At 47.5% G+C, this 18,579-nt stretch overlaps 1 protein-coding gene across 1 annotated transcript in view; it reads right to left on the bottom strand.

Moving 5' to 3' along the window:
• Positions 1–18,579, bottom strand: part of LOC141167052 (complement C3-like) — a 139,690-nt gene that overhangs the window by 53,919 nt on the left and 67,192 nt on the right. The window contains exons 20-24 of the mRNA XM_073654378.1: positions 17,848–17,987; positions 17,146–17,352; positions 16,705–16,765; positions 16,449–16,535; positions 14,826–15,029 (exon numbers count right to left, since the gene is read on the bottom strand). Coding sequence (XP_073510479.1) covers positions 14,826–15,029; positions 16,449–16,535; positions 16,705–16,765; positions 17,146–17,352; positions 17,848–17,987 — 699 coding nt within the window. The remainder of the gene's footprint in view (positions 1–14,825; positions 15,030–16,448; positions 16,536–16,704; positions 16,766–17,145; positions 17,353–17,847; positions 17,988–18,579) is intronic.

The raw sequence follows: 18,579 nt of genomic DNA, 5'->3' as shown, positions 1-18,579 counted from the left end.
TAGAAAGGGGAGAGTCTGCTATACAGGTATAGGGTATGCAGTGAGTCCAAAGGCTGACCAATTTTAGGAAAAACCCCACTAACAATTTAAAGACACACAGAGCAGGGCCACAGTAACAAGTACGACATGTTCACATTAGAAAGGAGAGAGTCTGCTATACAGTTATAGGGTATGCAGTGAGTCCAACGGCTGACCAATTTTAAGAAAAACCCCACTAAGAATTTAAAGAAACATAGAGCAGGGCCACTGTAACAAGGTACGACATGTTCTCATTAGAAAGGAGAGGGTCTGCTATACAGCTATAGGGTATGCAGTGAGTCCAAAGGCTGACCAATTTTCATTTTTATAAGAGTCAGCCTGTCAGCATTTTCACTTGACAGGCGGATGCGTTTATCAGTTATAATTCCACCAGCGGCACTAAAAACCAGCTCTGATAAAATGCTGGCGACAGGGCAGGCCAGGACCTCCAAGGCATAGAGAGCCAGTTCATACCACGTATCCAGCTTGGATACCTAATAATTATAAGGCATAGAGGAATCACGGAGGACGTTGGTACGGTCGGCAAGGTACTCCCTTAGCATCTTCCCAAACTTTGCACTCCTTGTGAGAGTATCCCGCGCCTCAGAGCCTGTGCGATGGGAGGGTCTGAGAAAACTCTCCCAGCACTCTTACAGTGTTCCCCTGCCTCTGCTGGATTGAAGTTGTGTCTCTCTCGCCTGTACTCCTTGGTTGTCCAACAAAGTGTGCCCTCTGCCCCCAACATTTTCAGATGGGAATTTTTTTAATAGTTCCGCAGCAAGGGCCTTTTGGTTCAGCCCCATTTTAGTAGACCTGTCCGCCTCAAGGATAATAGATATAAAGTTCTCTTTGTAGTGTGGGTCTATAAGTGTCACCAACCAGTAATGACTGTCACCCAAAATTTTGAGAACCCGAGGGTCATGGGAAAGGCAGCGTAATATAAACTCAGCCATGCGTGCCAGACTACTAACAGGCAAGACTTCCGTGTCCTCACCAAGAGGATGACTGACCATGCTCTCCAATTCCTCCTCCTCCTCCTCTCTGTCCTCTGGCCATCCACGCTGAACGGACGGTATGACAGCTGTGCAGGTAGTACCATCTATAGTGCATGAAACTAGCTCCTGTCCTTCCTCCTCCTCTTCCTCATTGTCACCCAATCCACATTGGGATGAGATGAGGCTTGGCTGTGTGTAATCACCCTGTATGGTTCCTTGCTCCATCTCATCGTGCTCCGCCTGCAATGCATCCTCTTTGATTGTGAGCAGAGAGCGTTTCAGAAGATAGAGAAGGGGGATGGTGATGCTAATTATACTGTCATCGCTGCTCACCATCTTGGTGGAGTTCTCAAAGTTTTGGAGGATGGTACAATTGTCTGACATCCATGTCCACTCCTGAAGTCTTATGTGTGGACTCTGAACTGAATACCGACGGCCCTGTTGATGCTGGTACTCAACAACTGCCCTCTTCTGCTCACAAATCCTTCCCAACATCTGCAGTGTAGAGTTCCAATGCGTGGGGACATCACACACCAGTCTGTGAGCCGGAAGCTGCAAATGCTGCTGAAGCACCGCAAGGGCGGCAAAAGCTGTAGCTGACTTTCTAAAATGGGCACACAGGCGGTATACTTTGACAAGCAGATCTGACAGATCCGCGTAGGTTTTGAGAAATCGCTGAACCACGAGGTTAAGCACATGGGCCAGGCATGGTACGTGTGTGAGCTCGCCTCGCCTCAGAACCGCCACCAGGTTCAGCCCATTGTCACACAGGACCATGCCTGGCTGTAGGTTCAGCGGTGTGAGCCACAGATCTGCCTGCTCTTTCAGAGCTGTCCACACCTCTTCAGCATTGTGCGGTTTGTCACCTAAGTATATTAGCTTCAGCACAGCCTGTTGCCACTTGGCCGAGGCAGAGCTGCAGTGCTTCCAGCTTGTGACTGATGTGGTCATTTCAGAGATGGAAGCTAAAAAGGAGGAAGAGGCTGAGAAAGATGAGGTGCAGGAGCTGTGGATCGTGGGGGCAACCCTGATTGACCTAGGGCCCGCAATCCTTGGCGTCAGGAGGACTTGTGCCGTCCTAAGGTCTGACTGGGTCCTGGCTTCCACTATGTTAACCCAGTGTGCCGTCAGCGAGATGTACTGTCCCTGCCCACAAACACTTGTCCATGTGTCCGTGGTTAGGTGGACTTTCCCGGTAACTGCGTTGTTGAGGGCACGGCTAATGTTTTGGGACACGTGCTTGTGTAATGCGGGAACAGCACACAGGGAGAAATAGTGGCGGCTGGGGACCGAGGGAAGGGACGGCCGCGCCATCAGGTTGCGGAATGCTTCCGTCTCCACGAGCCTAAAAGGCAACATTTCGAGCTTAAGCAATCGTGAAATGTGAGAATTTAGTAGTGTGGCCTGTGGGGCGTTGGCTGCATATTTGCGCTTGCGTTCCAAGAACTGGGGTATGGACAACTGAACGCTGCGCTGCGACAAGGACATGGACGTGCTTCCTGATGCTCTTACTTGAGAGTGCGCAACGACAGGTGCAGGGCAGGAGGCATCTTCGTATGCACCATGGACAGTGGATTGGCTTGCATGCACAACACCGGAAGAAGCAATGGTGCCACCCGCATACACTGTTCCTGGACCCTGGGGTTCGGCCCACAAAGTCGGATGCTTTGCTGCCATGTGCCTGATTATGCTGGTGGTGGTCAGGCTTGTCGTTTTGCCACCCCTGCGATGCTGGCCTAGCAGGTGGTGCAAATGGCCTTTTTGGAGTTATTGGCAGAGTCTTTAAAAAACAACCAGACTCGGGAAGACCTAACAGTTGTACTGGCAACTTCCTTCGTGTTGGTGTTACGGGGAACGGTTGCCTGCCTTCTGTCTGCAGCCACCACACTGGTTCTTCCTGCCTGTTGGGGTGCTCTGCCTCCCTCCCCCTGTGTGCTGCTGTGCTCGCTCTGCATGTCCTCCTGCCAGGTTGGGTCAGTTACTATATCATCCACCACCTCCTCTTCCACTTGCGCACCCTGGTCCTCCTCCTGACTTTCTGGCAATTGTGTCTCATCATCATCCACCTCTTGTGACACTTTCCCACCGTCACCTTCGTGTGACCGTGGCTGCTCAAATATTTGGGCATCGCTACAAGCGATCTCCTCTTGCCCCACTTCAAGTGGACCGGGCGAGAGACTCGAATCTATAAATGGAAAAGTGAACAGCTCTTCAGAGTGTCCAAGTGTGGGATCAGTTGTCTCTGGGTACTCGGCATGGAAGGAGGAAGGAAGATCAGGGTGAGGAATATGCGGTCCAGAGTCATGGCTACTGAGACATGACCGTGTGTAAGACAGGGTGGAGGTGGTGGTGGTGGCTAAGAGACTGGAAGCATTATCCGCTATCCAACCAACAACCTTTTGACACTGCTCTGGCTTCAATAGTGGTGTGCTGCGGTGCCCTAGATATTGGGACAGGAAGGTCAGGCGAGAAGGTGTGGGTGTTTGTTGTGGCACAATTTCAGCTTGCCCACAGCCTTGTCCTTGGCCTCTGCATACACTATTACCATCACGTCCAGTTCCCTGTCCCTTGCCACGTGCCTTGTCCATTTTAAATGGAGGACAGTATCTTCCACGCTCACTCCAAATGACTGAGTTTGGAGCGAACTTATATGTGATCCGTGTGACGGACAAAACAGAGTTTTAAATACCTGGCCTGTAGGTAGGTAGTTTGAACAGCAATCTGGTGTGAATTGCTTCACTGACACACTAAAGGAAATGTTTAATGGAGGCCAGAAATGGCAGTATTTTCTGACAACGTATATGTGATCCGTTTGACGTAGAAAACACATTTTTAAACAATTGGATCTCTAGTGCTGTAATATAGAAAGGATCTGGCTGTATTCTGCAGTGCCAACAAGCAAATGGCGCAGAAAAACTGTGTTCTCTGGATTGCTTTTTAAGCAAATAATGAGGATTAAGATCCAAAGAAAAGTATTCCTGACGCCTGAGACCTGGACCTTTGTATAGAAATATCTAACAGCAGCAGAAGGCAGAATTGGAATGGAGCCTCTTGGGCTATATGCACGGTAGTCGGCTATATACACTGCCTGCCTATATACACTGCCTGCCTGATATCTCTGCAGATGGATTAGTCCTCAGAAGGACTGTTTTTTAGATGGATATGTGTAATGTACGGTTTTTCTCTCTACACTACTTAATACACAAGCAAATCTCTCCCTAGCTCAGCAGCAGCTCTCCCTACACTGTCTGATCCGGAGTGACTGTGACGAGCATGGCGGCGCCAGGTCTGATATAGACCTGATGACGCTGTGCGGCCAGCCAATCACTGTAATGCCACAACCAACATGGCTACGGCATTACAGTGAGTGGAGGCAATCCCTGCATGTTCATTGGCTCTGTAAAGAGCACAAAACATGCAGGGAGGTGAACCGAGCTCCCGCCCGAGTAACCCGGAAATACTTGGCGAGCGCCGAGCATCTCGAGCAGTGAGATGTTCGAGCGAGCATCGAGCAGTAGCGAGCATGCTCACTCATCACTATTCTTTACTATCAATTTGTATGCCCTTGTTAAGTAACTGTATGATGCCTACATACGAAAAATTTGTTTTAGCTGAAAGCACCTACATACAGTATGGCCATCAAATATACAATATAGACGCTGAGAAATGTGTAGGCACTGTATTAGTAATCGTACATTAAAAGGGAAACTATAATCAGAAAACCCTTTTTTTATATCACAATCATTATTTAAAAATTTAACAATCTTGCAAATCTGACAATGGCCAGTGGGGTTTGTTTAAACTCATTCTTCCTATACTTTTCAGGAAGAGTTTTCAGCAAGGCTCCGTATTATCAGAGGCAGGATTATAATGACAGGTAACACCTCTATACACAGCTGATAACACAGGATCCACCAATCACAATAGGTGATGTCACAGCTCACCTCCTTCTCCTCCTGTACAATGACTGATAACACCTCTATATACAGTAGATAACACAGGATCCACCATTCACAATAGGTGATGTCACAGCTCACCTCCTCCTCCTTTACAATGACTGATAATACCTCTATATACAGTAGATAACACAGGATCAACCATTCACAATAGGTGATGTCACAGCTCACCTCCTCCTCCTGTACAATGACTGATAACACCTCTATATACAGCTGATAACACAGGATCCACCAATCACAATAGGTGATGTCAAAGCCCACCTTCTCCCTTTACAATGACCTTTGCACACGCTCATTAAAAACTTCGAAACAAAAGGTAGGGTTAGGGTCTGAACATTGTGGCTAATGTACAAGTGTTGTTTCCCAAACCAACAAGAAGTTAGAGTCTACTAAAGTCCCAGTGATCGGTGTGAAAATCACTAAATTTCTATTTTTTATTTATAACATAAATTATGATGTAAAAAAAAAATGTAAAAATCCTTTTAACACAAAAATATGATTTAAACAATTGTTTTTTTTCTGATAATAGTTTCCCTTTTAAAAGCTATAACATTTATGCACAGTTACACAGGTATGTGATATTGATGGCCTATCATTACAATAATTCATTAATGTCTGAGTAACTTTTGGCATCTCTACCGATGAGCTAACCAACATATGCTAATCCCTAACCTGAACATTCGCCTATCAATGACTCCAATATTTGCCATGTTCCATTCTTTCTGTTCCAGGCACAGCAATGTACATTTGGTACTAGTTGTGAATGGTTTTTCCACTTAGTTTTGTACAAATAAATGGGACTGAGATGCGTTAAGCTGCAGCACCGAATGTATGCACTTATGTCAATATTAGTATGAAAAAAAAACTTTAAAAGTACCCTCTGCCCTCTAGTGATCACTTTGATTTTTTGTTAAAATTTACAAAAATTTAAATGAACCTTTTGATGTTTAAACATATTTTTATATTGTGTCTAAAATCAGCTTTTATGCGTTACAATTTTGAATGTCCCTGTCTTTTTTTTGTAATTTGGCCTTGTAATTAGTATGTGTATTGTATTGTAATTATTAAGAAATGTAATTAGTCACTTAATTTTTATTTCGTAAATCAATAGTACACATGAAAAGGAGCAACTTTGAAATATATCTTATCAGAGAAATCTGCTTCTTTATCCACCAGGACTGATCTTTCAATTTCAAAATGACCTTAGACCTCAGTCCAGAGCCTCTCATCTAGCCAAATCAGTTCTCATACTTTGCACTGACGAGGGCCAACAGCCCGAAACGCCGTGTCTGCAAACTGAGATTCTGATTTGGCTTTTATCCTAAGTCATATTGCAAGACTCGTTAAAGGGTAGATTGTGACTTGTAGAATTGCTACTGCCAATAGGTGGCGCTATAGAGTTCAAGTCCTCTTTTTCTCTGAAAAGGCAATTTGCATATCAATTTACTGATAAAATTCGTTTTCAGTGAAGACAGATTTTTACATTACTGAGATAAGAGATGGCAGTTGCTGCTCATAAGATTCTATGTAGAAGGGAGGAGCAGTAAATCGAGAATTTTGAAAATGATCAGTCCTGGCATCGTCTTGCTGAAATTTCCACCCTCGTTTCATCTTCATCATCCTGATTGATGGCAGCAGATTTTTATCAAGAATGTCTCAGTACATTTGTCCTTTCATCGCTCCTTCAATCACATGATGTTTGCCATTGTCGTATGCTGAAAAACACCCCCACACCATCATGTTCCCACCTCCAAACTTCACTGTTGGTATGGTGTTTTGGGGTGATATGCAGAGCCTATTGGCCTCCAAACATGGTGTGTATTATGGCACCCAAAAAGTTTAATTTTGGTCTTATCTGACCAGACTATATTCTCCCAGTATTTCACAGGCTTGTCTAAATGTTGTTGAGCAAACTTTAGACGCACTTGAACATGTTTTTTGCTCAACAATGGAGTCTTGCGTGGTGAGCGTGCACATAGGCCATGGAGGTTGCATAGTGAGCGTGCATACAGGCCATAGAGGTTGAGCGCATTACTTATAGTTTTCTTTGAAGCAATTGTACCTGCTAATTCCAGGTTTCTGTAGCTATCTACAGCTTCTCCTTTGCTCTTAGAACAACTGTTCTGATAATTCTTTTCACTCCTCTGTTTGAAGTCTTGCTGGGAGCACCTGGTCATAGTCGGTTTATGGTGAAATTATGTTCTTTCCACTTCTGGATTATAACCCCAACATTGCTCACTGGAATCTTCAGTAGTTTAGAAATTCTTCTGTAACCAATGTCATCAGTATATTTTTTCAACAATAAGGCTGCCAAGGTCTTGAGACAGCTCACTAATTTTACCTATCATGAGATGTTTCTTGTGTGGCACAATGAGACACTGTAGCGCCGGCGTCCCTGCCCTCTGCTAGGCAGGGACGCTGTTCCCCTCACCTCTCTGCTCCGTGCCCGGCGTCCTCCTCCCGCTCTGCTGGCAGCGCGCGCTCCTTCCCGGCCACTGTGCTTAGGGCGCGCGCGCGCGCTCTCCCTCCCTCTTAAAGGGGCCGCGCGCGCCGTCCTAAGGAGTCCCCGGCCAATGGCCGGAGGACTTCACCATATATAAGGCACCTCCTCCAAAATGGAGGTGCCCGAGCAATGTTGTAGCACTGTTCACTACTCTGCTTCAGCCCTCAGGTCCCGTTGCCAGTTACCTGCCAGATACCTGCCAGATTCCTGCCAGCTTGCTGTCTTATTCCTGCCTGATTATCTGCTACCTGCCTGCTAGTCTGAGGTCCGACGGTCTGCCTTACTACTCCTGTTAGTCTGTCTAAGGACCAGCCTGTCCGCTCACCTGGGAGCGCACTTCAGCCACCTGCCTGCTTGCCTGAGGTCCGACGGTCTGCCTTCCAACTCCTGTCAGTCTGTCTATGGACCAGCTTGCCTGCTCACCTGGGAGCACACATCTGCTACCTGCCTGCTAGCCTACCTGGAGGCTCCGCCGTCACGTGCTGTGACCACCTGCCTGTCCAGTGACTCCTGCCCGCTCACCTGGGAGCGCTCATCTGCTGCCTGTCTGCTAGCCTACCTGGAGGCTCTGCTGTCACGTGCTGTGACCACCCGCCTGTCCAGAGACTTCTGCCCGCTCACCTGGGAGCGCTCATCTGCCGCCTGTCTGTTGGTCTTCCTGGAGGCTCCGCCGTCACATGCTGTGACCACCCGTTCATCCAGAGACTCTCGCCTGCTCACCTGGGAGCTCACGTCTATCATCAGCCGCCACAGGTCGTACCAACCCTTTACCCAGAGACTGCCCCGGTCACTTGCCGTGACCATCTGCCCGTTCATCCAGAGACTGCCCCGGTCACTTGCCGTGACCATCTGCCCGTTCATTCAGAGACTGTCCCGGTCACTTGCCGTGACCATCTGCCCGTTCATTCAGAGACTGCCCCGGTCACTTGCCGTGACCATCTGCCCGTTCATCCAGAGACTGCCCCGGTCACTTGCCGTGACCTCCAGCCCGTTCACTCAGAGACTGTCCCGGTCACCTGCTGTGACTTCCTGCCCGTCTTCCCTGGTCGCCACCCGCTCCCTTACAAGGACCGCCCCTTTGTATAGTAGCTCAGAGGTTCCGCCTCCCAGACCCGTTACAGTTTGCTCGGGCCATGGAACCCGGTGGCACCCAAGCTCCCTCGCTCTTGGACCTGTGTCATGAACTGTCCCGTCAAAGGTCCCAACAGGAGTCCATCCTGGGTCACCTGCGGAATGTCAATACTCGCCTGGACACTCTGACTGCTCCACCAGCAACCTCCGCCAGTGCCATGTCTCGCAATCCGGCAGCTCCGCTGCCCACTAATGCCATGGTATCCTACCCCGGACCCCGGCTTTCTGCACCTCCTCGCTTCGGAGGCGACTCCGCCCAGGCTCGGGGCTTCATAAATCAGTGCACCCTGCACTTTGAACTATTGTCCCACCAGTTTAACTCCGACCGAGCCAAAATTGCATTCATCATGTCCCATCTCACCGGGGAGGCCCTGGCCTGGCTAAATCCTCTATGGGAGAGAGGAGACCCCCTGGTGTCCAACTTGCCTGCTTTTCTCATGGCTTTCCGGAAAGTCTTCGACGAACCCGGACGGAAGACCTCATCCGCATCATCACTGCTACGCCTCCGTCAGGGAAGTCTCACCGTGGGCCAATATGCCATACGGTTCCGTACCCTTGCCTCGGAGGTGGCCTGGGATAACGACGCTCTGGTATCCGTCTTCTGGGAGGGTCTGTCCGGCCGTATTAAAGATTAACTTGCCGGTCGGGACATCCCTACCACTCTCGATGACCTAATAACTCTTGCCACCCGGATTGACCTACGGTTCCAGGAGCGTGCCAAAGAGGTCACCCGTGAGAGGAGGTTACCACGTCTAGCTCCTACTTTTCAGAAACCCGTCACTCCCTCCGTCTCTACCCAGGTACACTCTCCTGAGCCTATGCAGGTCGACCAGACCAAGATGGTCAAAACCCGTCAGGACTTACGCCGTGCCGAGGGGAGCTGCTTCTACTGTGGCAGTAAGGAGCACCGGATCCGTACCTGCCCGGAGAGGTCGGGAAACGCCTGTGTCTAGGTTCGCTCAGAGAGGTCGACCTAGACAAGAATAAATCCTCTCCATCTCTGCTGTTGTCAGTCTCAATCGTCTGCGGGGAGAACCGTTATTTCGAACTAGCCCAACTTGACTCTGGAGCAGCCGGGAATCTTATTTCACAGTCCCTGGTAGAGAAATACCGCATCCCCACCAAACCTCTGGCTGTACCCTTGTCTGTTGCTGCCGTGGATGGGGGTCTCTTACCACGCCCCATCCAACTCATCACCGAATCCATTACTCTGCAGGTGGGAATGCTGCATTCTGAGAGTATCTCCTTTCATGTTCTGCCTGGACTCTCCCACGCCCTCTTGCTAGGCCTACCTTGGCTCCAGAGACATGCACCCGTGCTTGACTGGCAGACCGGAGAGGTCCTTCGCTGGGGACAGGACTGCCATAAGACCTGTCTGGTTTCCGTCCATCCCGTCCGTCCTTCTCCTACCCCAGCTAATCTACCTGGACTTCCGATTCCTTATTGGTCTTATGCTGATGTCTTTAATAAAAAGGAAGCAGAGACACTACCCCCTCATAGACCATACGACTGCCCTATCGACCTGTTACCTAGTACTACTCCTCCCCGTGGGCGTATTTATCCATTATCCGCTGCTGAGACCCGGTCGATGTCCGAATATATTGAGGAGAATCTGGCCAGGGGATTCATCCGGAAATCTACCTCCCCGGCGGGAGCAGGCTTCTTTTTCGTCAAAAAGAAGGACGGCTCTCTCCGTCCCTGTATAGACTATAGAGGCCTTAACCAGATCACGGTGAAAAATAAGTACCCCCTTCCGCTCATTCCGGAGTTATTTTGATCGTCTGAGGGGGGCTAGAATCTTCACCAAACTGGACCTCCGTGGGGCGTACAACCTGGTCCGTATCCGTCAGGGGGATGAATGGAAGACGGCATTCAACACCCGGGACGGCCACTATGAATATCTGGTAATGCCCTTTTGTCTCTGTAACGCTCCTGCCGTCTTTCAAGAGTTGGTCAATGACATCTTCCGGGACCTTCTCTACTCTTGCGTAGTGGTGTACCTGGACGACATCTTGGTCTTCTCTCCGGATCTCCAGACTCACCGGAGGGACGTTCATCAGGTCCTGCTCAGGCTCAGGCAGAATCACCTCTTCGCTAAATACGAGAAGTGCCTCTTTGAGCAGACCTCGCTTCCGTTTTTGGGCTACATTATTTCTCAGACCGGCCTACGAATGGATCCAGAGAAACTGTCTGCCATCGAGAAATGGCCTCGACCGGAGGGGTTGAAGGCCATTCAGCGATTCCTGGGCTTCGCTAACTACTACCGCCTCTTCATACCACACTTCTCTTCCCGGACTGCCCCAATTTCCGCGCTCACCCGTAAGGGTACTAATCCCAAAGAGTGGCCGCCCGAAGCAGAGGAGGCCTTTCTTTCCCTAAAACAGGCCTTCTCTTCCGCCCCGGTGCTGCATCGCCCGGACGGCAACAAGCAGTTCTTCCTGGAAGTTGACGCCTCCTCCTCTGGAGCCGGAGCGGTACTTACTCAAAAATCATCTTCCGGGAGAATGGTAACTTGTGGCTTCTTCTCCAAACTCTTCTCCTCTTCTGAGCGCAACTATTCCATAGGAGACCGAGAGTTATTGGCCATCAAGCTGGCGTTGGAGGAGTGGCGTTACCTACTCGAGGGGGCTCTTCACCCGGTAATAATTTACACTGACCACAAGAACTTGGCTTACCTCCAGCATGCCCAGAGACTTAACCCGCGCCAAGCCCGGTGGTCCTTGTTTTTTGCTCGCTTTGATTTTGTTCTTCATTTTCGCCCGGCTGACAAAAACGTCAAAGCAGACGCCTTGTCCCAATCCTTTCTGGTGTCCGATCTCGAGGAAGAACCTAAACATATCATCGATCCCGCCAGAGTAATGCAGGTGGCTCCCGTGAGTCTAAATCGTCTCCCTCCCGGTAAGACGTTTGTTTCAGTACCTGATCGGAAGAAGATCCTATACTGGGGCCATTCGTCTAAACTAGCTGGCCACGCCGGTCAGAAAAAGACCCTCCAGCTTATTGCCCGGCACTACTGGTGGCCTACCCTGCACAAGGACGTAATAGACTTTGTTTCTGCCTGTGTGTCCTGCGCCCGCAACAAAGTCCCGAGACACCTGCCAGCCGGTCGCCTCCTTCCGCTTCCTGTGCCTGCTGCCCCCTGGCAGCATATTGCTATGGACTTCATAACTGATCTCCCCGTCTCCGCCGGTTGTACGGTCATTTGGGTGGTCGCTGATCGCTTTTCCAAGATAGCTCACTTTATTCCCCTGCCAGCCCTCCCGTCTGCACCCGAGCTGGCTAAAGACTTTATCCGCCACATCTTCCGTCTTCATGGCCTGCCCCTCCACATCGTGTCGGATCGTGGGGTACAGTTCACCTCACGTTTCTGGAGAGCCACTTGTAAACTGCTTGACGTCACCCTGGACTTCTCTTCCGCTTACCACCCACAGTCCAATGGTCAAGTGGAGCGGATCAATCAGAACCTGACCAGTTACCTCCGGCACTTCGTTAATGCCCATCATTCAGACTGGGTGGATCTCCTACCATGGGCCGAGTTCTCTTATAACAATCACGAGAGCGAATCCTCCTCCAAATCCCCATTTTTTGTAGTCTTCGGTCAGCATCCTCGGATTCCTTTTCCTGTCTCCACCTCTGTGGACAACCCGGCTGCGGAATCTCTCGTTAGCAAATTTTCCTCCATTTGGGAGAGTACCCGATCCGCACTCCTTCTGTCGTCCGAACGGATGAAAAGACACGCTGACAAAAAACGCCTGGATCCTCCACAATTTTGTCCTGGAGATAAAGTCTGGCTCTCATCTAAATATGTCCGACTCAAGATACCTTCTTACAAGTTAGGGCCTCGGTTCATCGGTCCTCTGGAGGTCATCAGTCAGATCAACCCGGTGGCCTATAAATTGAAACTCCCGGCCAACTTACGGATCCCTAACTCCTTCCATGTATCTCTCCTCAAACCTGTGGTACTTAACTCTTTTTCCAAGTCTACAGGTACGCCTCCTGCTCCGGTTTCTGCTGAGGACGAGTTTGAGGTAGAGAACATTCTTGCCACCAAAAGGGTAAGAGGAAAGACCTTTTTTCTAGTAGATTGGAAGGGGTTTGGTCCTGAGGAGAGAACGTGGGAGACCCGGGAGAACATCCATGCCCCTCTTATCCTAGCTAAATTTCTGTCTGGCCTAAAAAAGGGGGGGCCTAAAGGGGGGGGTACTGTAGCGCCGGCGTCCCTGCCCTCTGCTAGGCAGGGACGCTGTTCCCCTCACCTCTCTGCTCCGTGCCCGGCGTCCTCCTCCCTCTCTGCTGGCAGCGCGCGCTCCTTCACGGCCACTGTGCTTAGGGCGCGCGCTCTCCCTCCCTCTTAAAGGGGCCGCGCGCGCCGTCCTAAGGAGTCCCCGGCCAATGGCCGGAGGACTTCACCATATATAAGGCACCTCCTCCAAAATGGAGGTGCCCGAGCAATGTTGTTGCACTGTTCACTACTCTGCTTCAGCCCTCAGGTCCCGTTGCCAGTTACCTGCCAGATACCTGCCAGATTCCTGCCAGCTTGCTGCCTTATTCCTGCCTGATTATCTGCTACCTGCCTGCTAGTCTGAGGTCCGACGGTCTGCCTTACTACTCCTGTCAGTCTGTCTAAGGACCAGCCTGTCCGCTCACCTGGGAGCGCACTTCAGCCACCTGCCTGCTTGCCTGAGGTCCGACGGTCTGCCTTCCAACTCCTGTCAGTCTGTCTATGGACCAGCTTGCCTGCTCACCTGGGAGCACACATCTGCTACCTGCCTGCTAGCCTACCTGGAGGCTCCGCCGTCACGTGCTGTGACCACCTGCCTGTCCAGTGACTCCTGCCCGCTCACCTGGGAGCGCTCATCTGCTGCCTGTCTGCTAGCCTACCTGGAGGCTCTGCCGTCACGTGCTGTGACCACCCGCCTGTCCAGAGACTTCTGCCCGCTCACCTGGGAGCGCTCATCTGCCGCCTGTCTGTTGGTCTTCCTGGAGGCTCCGCCGTCACATGCTGTGACCACCCGTTCATCCAGAGACTCTCGCCTGCTCACCTGGGAGCTCACGTCTATCATCAGCCGCCACAGGTCGTACCAACCCTTTACCCAGAGACTGCCCCGGTCACTTGCCGTGACCATCTGCCCGTTCATCCAGAGACTGCCCCGGTCACTTGCCGTGACCATCTGCCCGTTCATTCAGAGACTGCCCCGGTCACTTGCCGTGACCATCTGCCCGTTCATTCAGAGACTGCCCCGGTCACTTGCCGTGACCATCTGCCCGTTCATCCAGAGACTGCCCCGGTCACTTGCCGTGACCTCCAGCCCGTTCACTCAGAGACTGTCCCGGTCACCTGCTGTGACTTCCTGCCCGTCTTCCCTGGTCGCCACCCGCTCCCTTACAAGGACCGCCCCCTTGTATAGTAGCTCAGAGGTTCCGCCTCCCAGACCCGTTACAGACACCTTCTTATAGGACATCAGTTGATCCAGCTAATATTATTTGTCACTAAGTGGCAGGATTGCTTTCTAATTACTGATAGATTTCAGCTGGTGTCAGAACTTTCCATGACTTTTTGCATCTCTCTTTCTTCAATACTTTTTCCCTGCGTCATTTTTCATTATTACACATAACTTAATTTATGGACATCAATGGTTTGATTTCTTTGCCTGTGTGGATTGGGTTGGTTGTTACCGACAACCAAGCGAGAATTTCATGTCAATAGCACCTTTTGAAATACATATACTTAGAAAATTGGTGACATGCTCAATACCGATTTCACCCACAATGTATTAAAAAGTTTATTTTCACGTGTAGTATTGATTTACGTAATAAAAATTAAAATGACGGTTACTCTTTAAACCAGAGGAGCATACAAAAAAAGACCATGCAATTTTTAGAAATACAACCATAACAAAGTATGAAAGATTAAACTAAAATAATAAAAATCTCAACAGAACAACATTTGTCAGGTTGTTGTGGTTAGCAGAAGGAGGTTAAAAAAATTGGTCATCTATATTAATGTGAGCATGAGCCCACATCAGCTTAGATAAATACATTGATACAAGATATAAGATGGAAGAACACTCTCTCTAGGCAGCTGTCATTGGTTTAAAATTGACTTGAAGGTAGCTCTGTGACCACCCTTTGAATTTTTGAATCATAAAAATGTTGACTTTCACCCAATAAAAGATTTAGTCCTACCTTCTAGTAAAAAACTAAAACAATTAGGTATCTTACCATTTTTGATGAACTGGATGGCCTGTTCCCTGCGCTGTAGTCCTACTCTTTCCCATTGGTTGCTTAAATCCAAGTACTGTGTGGCTATCAGGGGACATGTCATAGTCATCATGTTTTGCTCTCCACATCCATGAGGGGCACTGATCAGGTGGTTCAGATTGATACCGTCAATGGATTGCTCCACCATTTCACTAACCGGGTTTCCTGGATATTACAGACATATAAGGCAATGAGATTAAGCAAGAAACAGAACCAGTGTGTCACAGAGATTTTTCTTCACTCCATATACCAAATTGTGGAGATGAGCAGATCTTTTGACATTCAAATTCACCAATTTTGCCAAATTTTTCCAAAAAATATAGTTTGTGGTGAATAAATTTGTGCAAACCACAATATTGGAAAGGATGTAATTGCTCGGAATAAAAAAACATATTAGGTAGAGACAGCGAACCTTGAGGACAATAAGAGTTTCCACTCTACAGGAGAGAGAGGGCAAGAGGACATTGTTGTCCGTAAGGGCTTCCACTCTTAAGAAGAGACACGGGAGATGTAAAACAACTTTGCCGCACAAACTGTGCTCTACTGGAAACTGCTGATCGGTGATGGTCCAAGTACTGACCACCACTATGCAAGGTATGATCATCCAATAAATGTCATTGCTGCAGGCCATTATGGAGAGGTCCGCATGGCCATGAAAAATGACCTAAACCTTCTCTCTGGTGATTTAGTAGGTTGTTATTTTTTTTTGCAACCTGCTAATTGAATCTCAAAATGTTCAAATTGTTCAAAATGTTCAACCTATGATGAGAGGTTGAAAAAGTTGAACTTGTTTAGCTTAGAAAAACGACACCTTAGAGGGGATCTCATTTACATGTATAAATATATGTGTGGTCAGTACAAAGGTCTAGCACATGACTTATTCCTTCCAAAGACCATACTAAGGACTAGGGGGCACTCATTACTGGTGGAAGAAAGACGATTCCGGCACCTAAACAGGAAAGGGCAGAGCAGTCGGGCTGTGGAATGCCGACCACAAGAGGTAATAATGGCCGACACTATTACAGCTTTCAAAAAAGGGCCGGATGATTTCCTTGATACAGGTAACATTGTGAGTTACAGTTAAATTAGATAAAATGTTACACCTATAGTAGTTCATTTGATCCTGGGTCCTAGGACTGATCGCTTTTTCTCGGGGTCAAGATGGAATTTTTCCCCGTGATGCAAAGTGGCTGAATGTGTCCTGTTTTTTTTTTTTGCCTTCTTCTGGATCAACAGATTTACGTACAGGGATTTTAGTAATACCATAAGAGTAATACAAAAAATAAAGCTAATTAAAAAATTATAAACTGGTTCATTTGTAATTCTAATAGTCTAGTAATAATAAAACTGGAAATACATTTGTAAGGCCTAGTTCGAGTAAGTTAGTGTAGTGTTAGTGTAGGGAGTACAATTGGTGGAGAAAGGTTGAACTTGATGGACCTAGGTCTTTATACAACGTTAATGTGTTACTATGTAAATTCGTGTGAAACCAAGAATTTCAGGGAATTCGACTCACACTCAATCCTTAACTCATCTCCACCAAATAAATATGTATAATAAGTAGGACAGTTTGTCAGCACTCACCTTGGATGGTAACAATGGTCTCAACATTTGTGTTGGGGACAATATTTATGGGATCAACGGTTGTGATCCGTTCTTCCTGAACTCCACCTTTAGAAGAATTAGCAAATTAGAAGATATTCAATGACGTATTAAGCTATAGCGATACATCTTGAAAATACATGATATCGACAACAGAAATATTAATTCTATTGAAAGAAAAAAAAGACTTATTTATATGCGTATGGAATAACAACATCACCAAATACAATTTACAAACCTTTTCCTTGTGGCTCCAAAACAACTGATTTTAGGGCCTGGGTCAGACGTCTTCCTTCTGGCTATAGATATAACAAGAAAGTAGATGGAAATTGAATAATCGCTTGCATAATAAGAACCAAAACGTGACATTTTTTTAACTAATTAAGATTGCACTTTAAATTTACTTAAAGTCTTTCTCAAGCACCATAAATGCTGCCTGAATTCTCCTTCCCACTACAGAAGGTTTCACACTTGTGCATAGAGGTCAATGTGGCACCAAACTGCAACGTACGATGCCCGTAAAAGTCAGTTGATGTTCTATTACACCCCTTTACTATTTGGAGGTTATGTGGCCATGTGCAGAGGGAATTAATGTTATTTATGGATTTAATTTGTCAAATTCATTCCCTTATTTTAAGCTCTAGATCATTGAGGGATATTATCAGGATTTGTTACTTACCACAACCTTCAGTTTTTTCTTCACACCATCAGATACATACTGTCCAGCCGCCTTTACTTCGATGTCATGCTCTCCCAAGGTTAATGGCACAATAACAAACGTAGCCGCCACCGATGATGAAGGTTGGATCTTATATTCTTGACGATATTTCTTTTTGGCAGTAGAGAAACTGCAGAAATTCTCATTGTAGGTCCAGTCTACCCGCACCTAAACCAACGAGAACAAGAGGACGATGTAAAGATGTAGGAGATGTAGGGTTCTTTAAAGAGTAAATAAACATTTTTTGTTTAATAAAATTATAATAAAATTATTATTATTTAATTGCTTACTTTTCACCCAAACACTACGTTGCTGTGCTGTTTCAATGCCAGGTTAAGCTCCCGTAGAACTGCTCAGCAAGATCCGTACAATATATTTAAACAGACTGGGTTACGAAATCCTTTGTATGAATACAGGGGAGGGCAGAGAGGCTCAGACTGTATGGATGTAGTGCGCAGATTTTTTTTGAGCAGCAGTTGAAAGCAGCTTATAAAGGAACATGACCTGGTCATTGAAACAGTACCGCAGAATAGTGATTGGGAGAGAAAAAAGAAAAATAAAGCAATGAAGTACAGTCTGAAAATGTTTAACTTTGTGATCCTTGAGGAGAATAAAAATAAAATGTATTTTTTCATTTAGGTTTACTCCATCTTATTCTCTTGCCTTAAGTTCACTGTTGCCGTAATTGTAGAGAATCGCTCGGATTTCTACTTGCTCATTTCTCACCACGGAATATGGAAGCTTCAGGTCAATAAAGAAGTTCATCATCACCTGAATATCATGTGGCTTTGCAACACAGATCCCTGTCCAGACAAGACAAAAGGAAACGAGAATGTCAAACCCAATTTGAATGATCACAGGTAAAGCAGAGACAAAATCTGTCATTTGGCACAATCCGATGCATTTTTTCTAATACACTTCTCAACATTGAAATTGCAACATCAAGAAGGACAAGCCATAAGGTTATACAAATCGGTGAAAGTAGAAGGTTTTGCTAGAATCTGCAAATTATCAAATTTTCAAGCACCTATTTAGCTCCAATTTTTTCGTGGGAGAAGCATAATACCCAAATTGAAATCAAATTATTATTAGCCAGATGAAACCTCATAAATTTGACCAAATCTTGTTTGATGCCTCCTGATTATTGACTTGTTGTTAAAAATTGAGATTCCTTGGACTTGCAAACTGGACAGATTCCTTGAACTTTGAGACCTTGGTTTATCACTCTGGCAGAGTGCCATGCGAGTAGGCATGGCCCAGTGATTGGGAGAACAATGACGAACTGTAATGTGTCACGCAAGGTGTGGGAAAGACTAAGTGCAACACAGAGGGAAGAGGGAAAGGGAGGCCAGACACTAGTGAAAGGGAGAAGTGGAGACCTCCTAGTCTGGTCTA

This window comes from Phyllobates terribilis, unplaced genomic scaffold, assembly GCF_046119375.1.
Source record: "Phyllobates terribilis strain yellow unplaced genomic scaffold, ASM4611937v1 Scaffold_11__3_contigs__length_659146591, whole genome shotgun sequence".
Taxonomy (NCBI): Eukaryota; Metazoa; Chordata; class Amphibia; order Anura; family Dendrobatidae; genus Phyllobates; species Phyllobates terribilis.
This window is presented reverse-complemented; position numbering and strand designations above follow the sequence as displayed.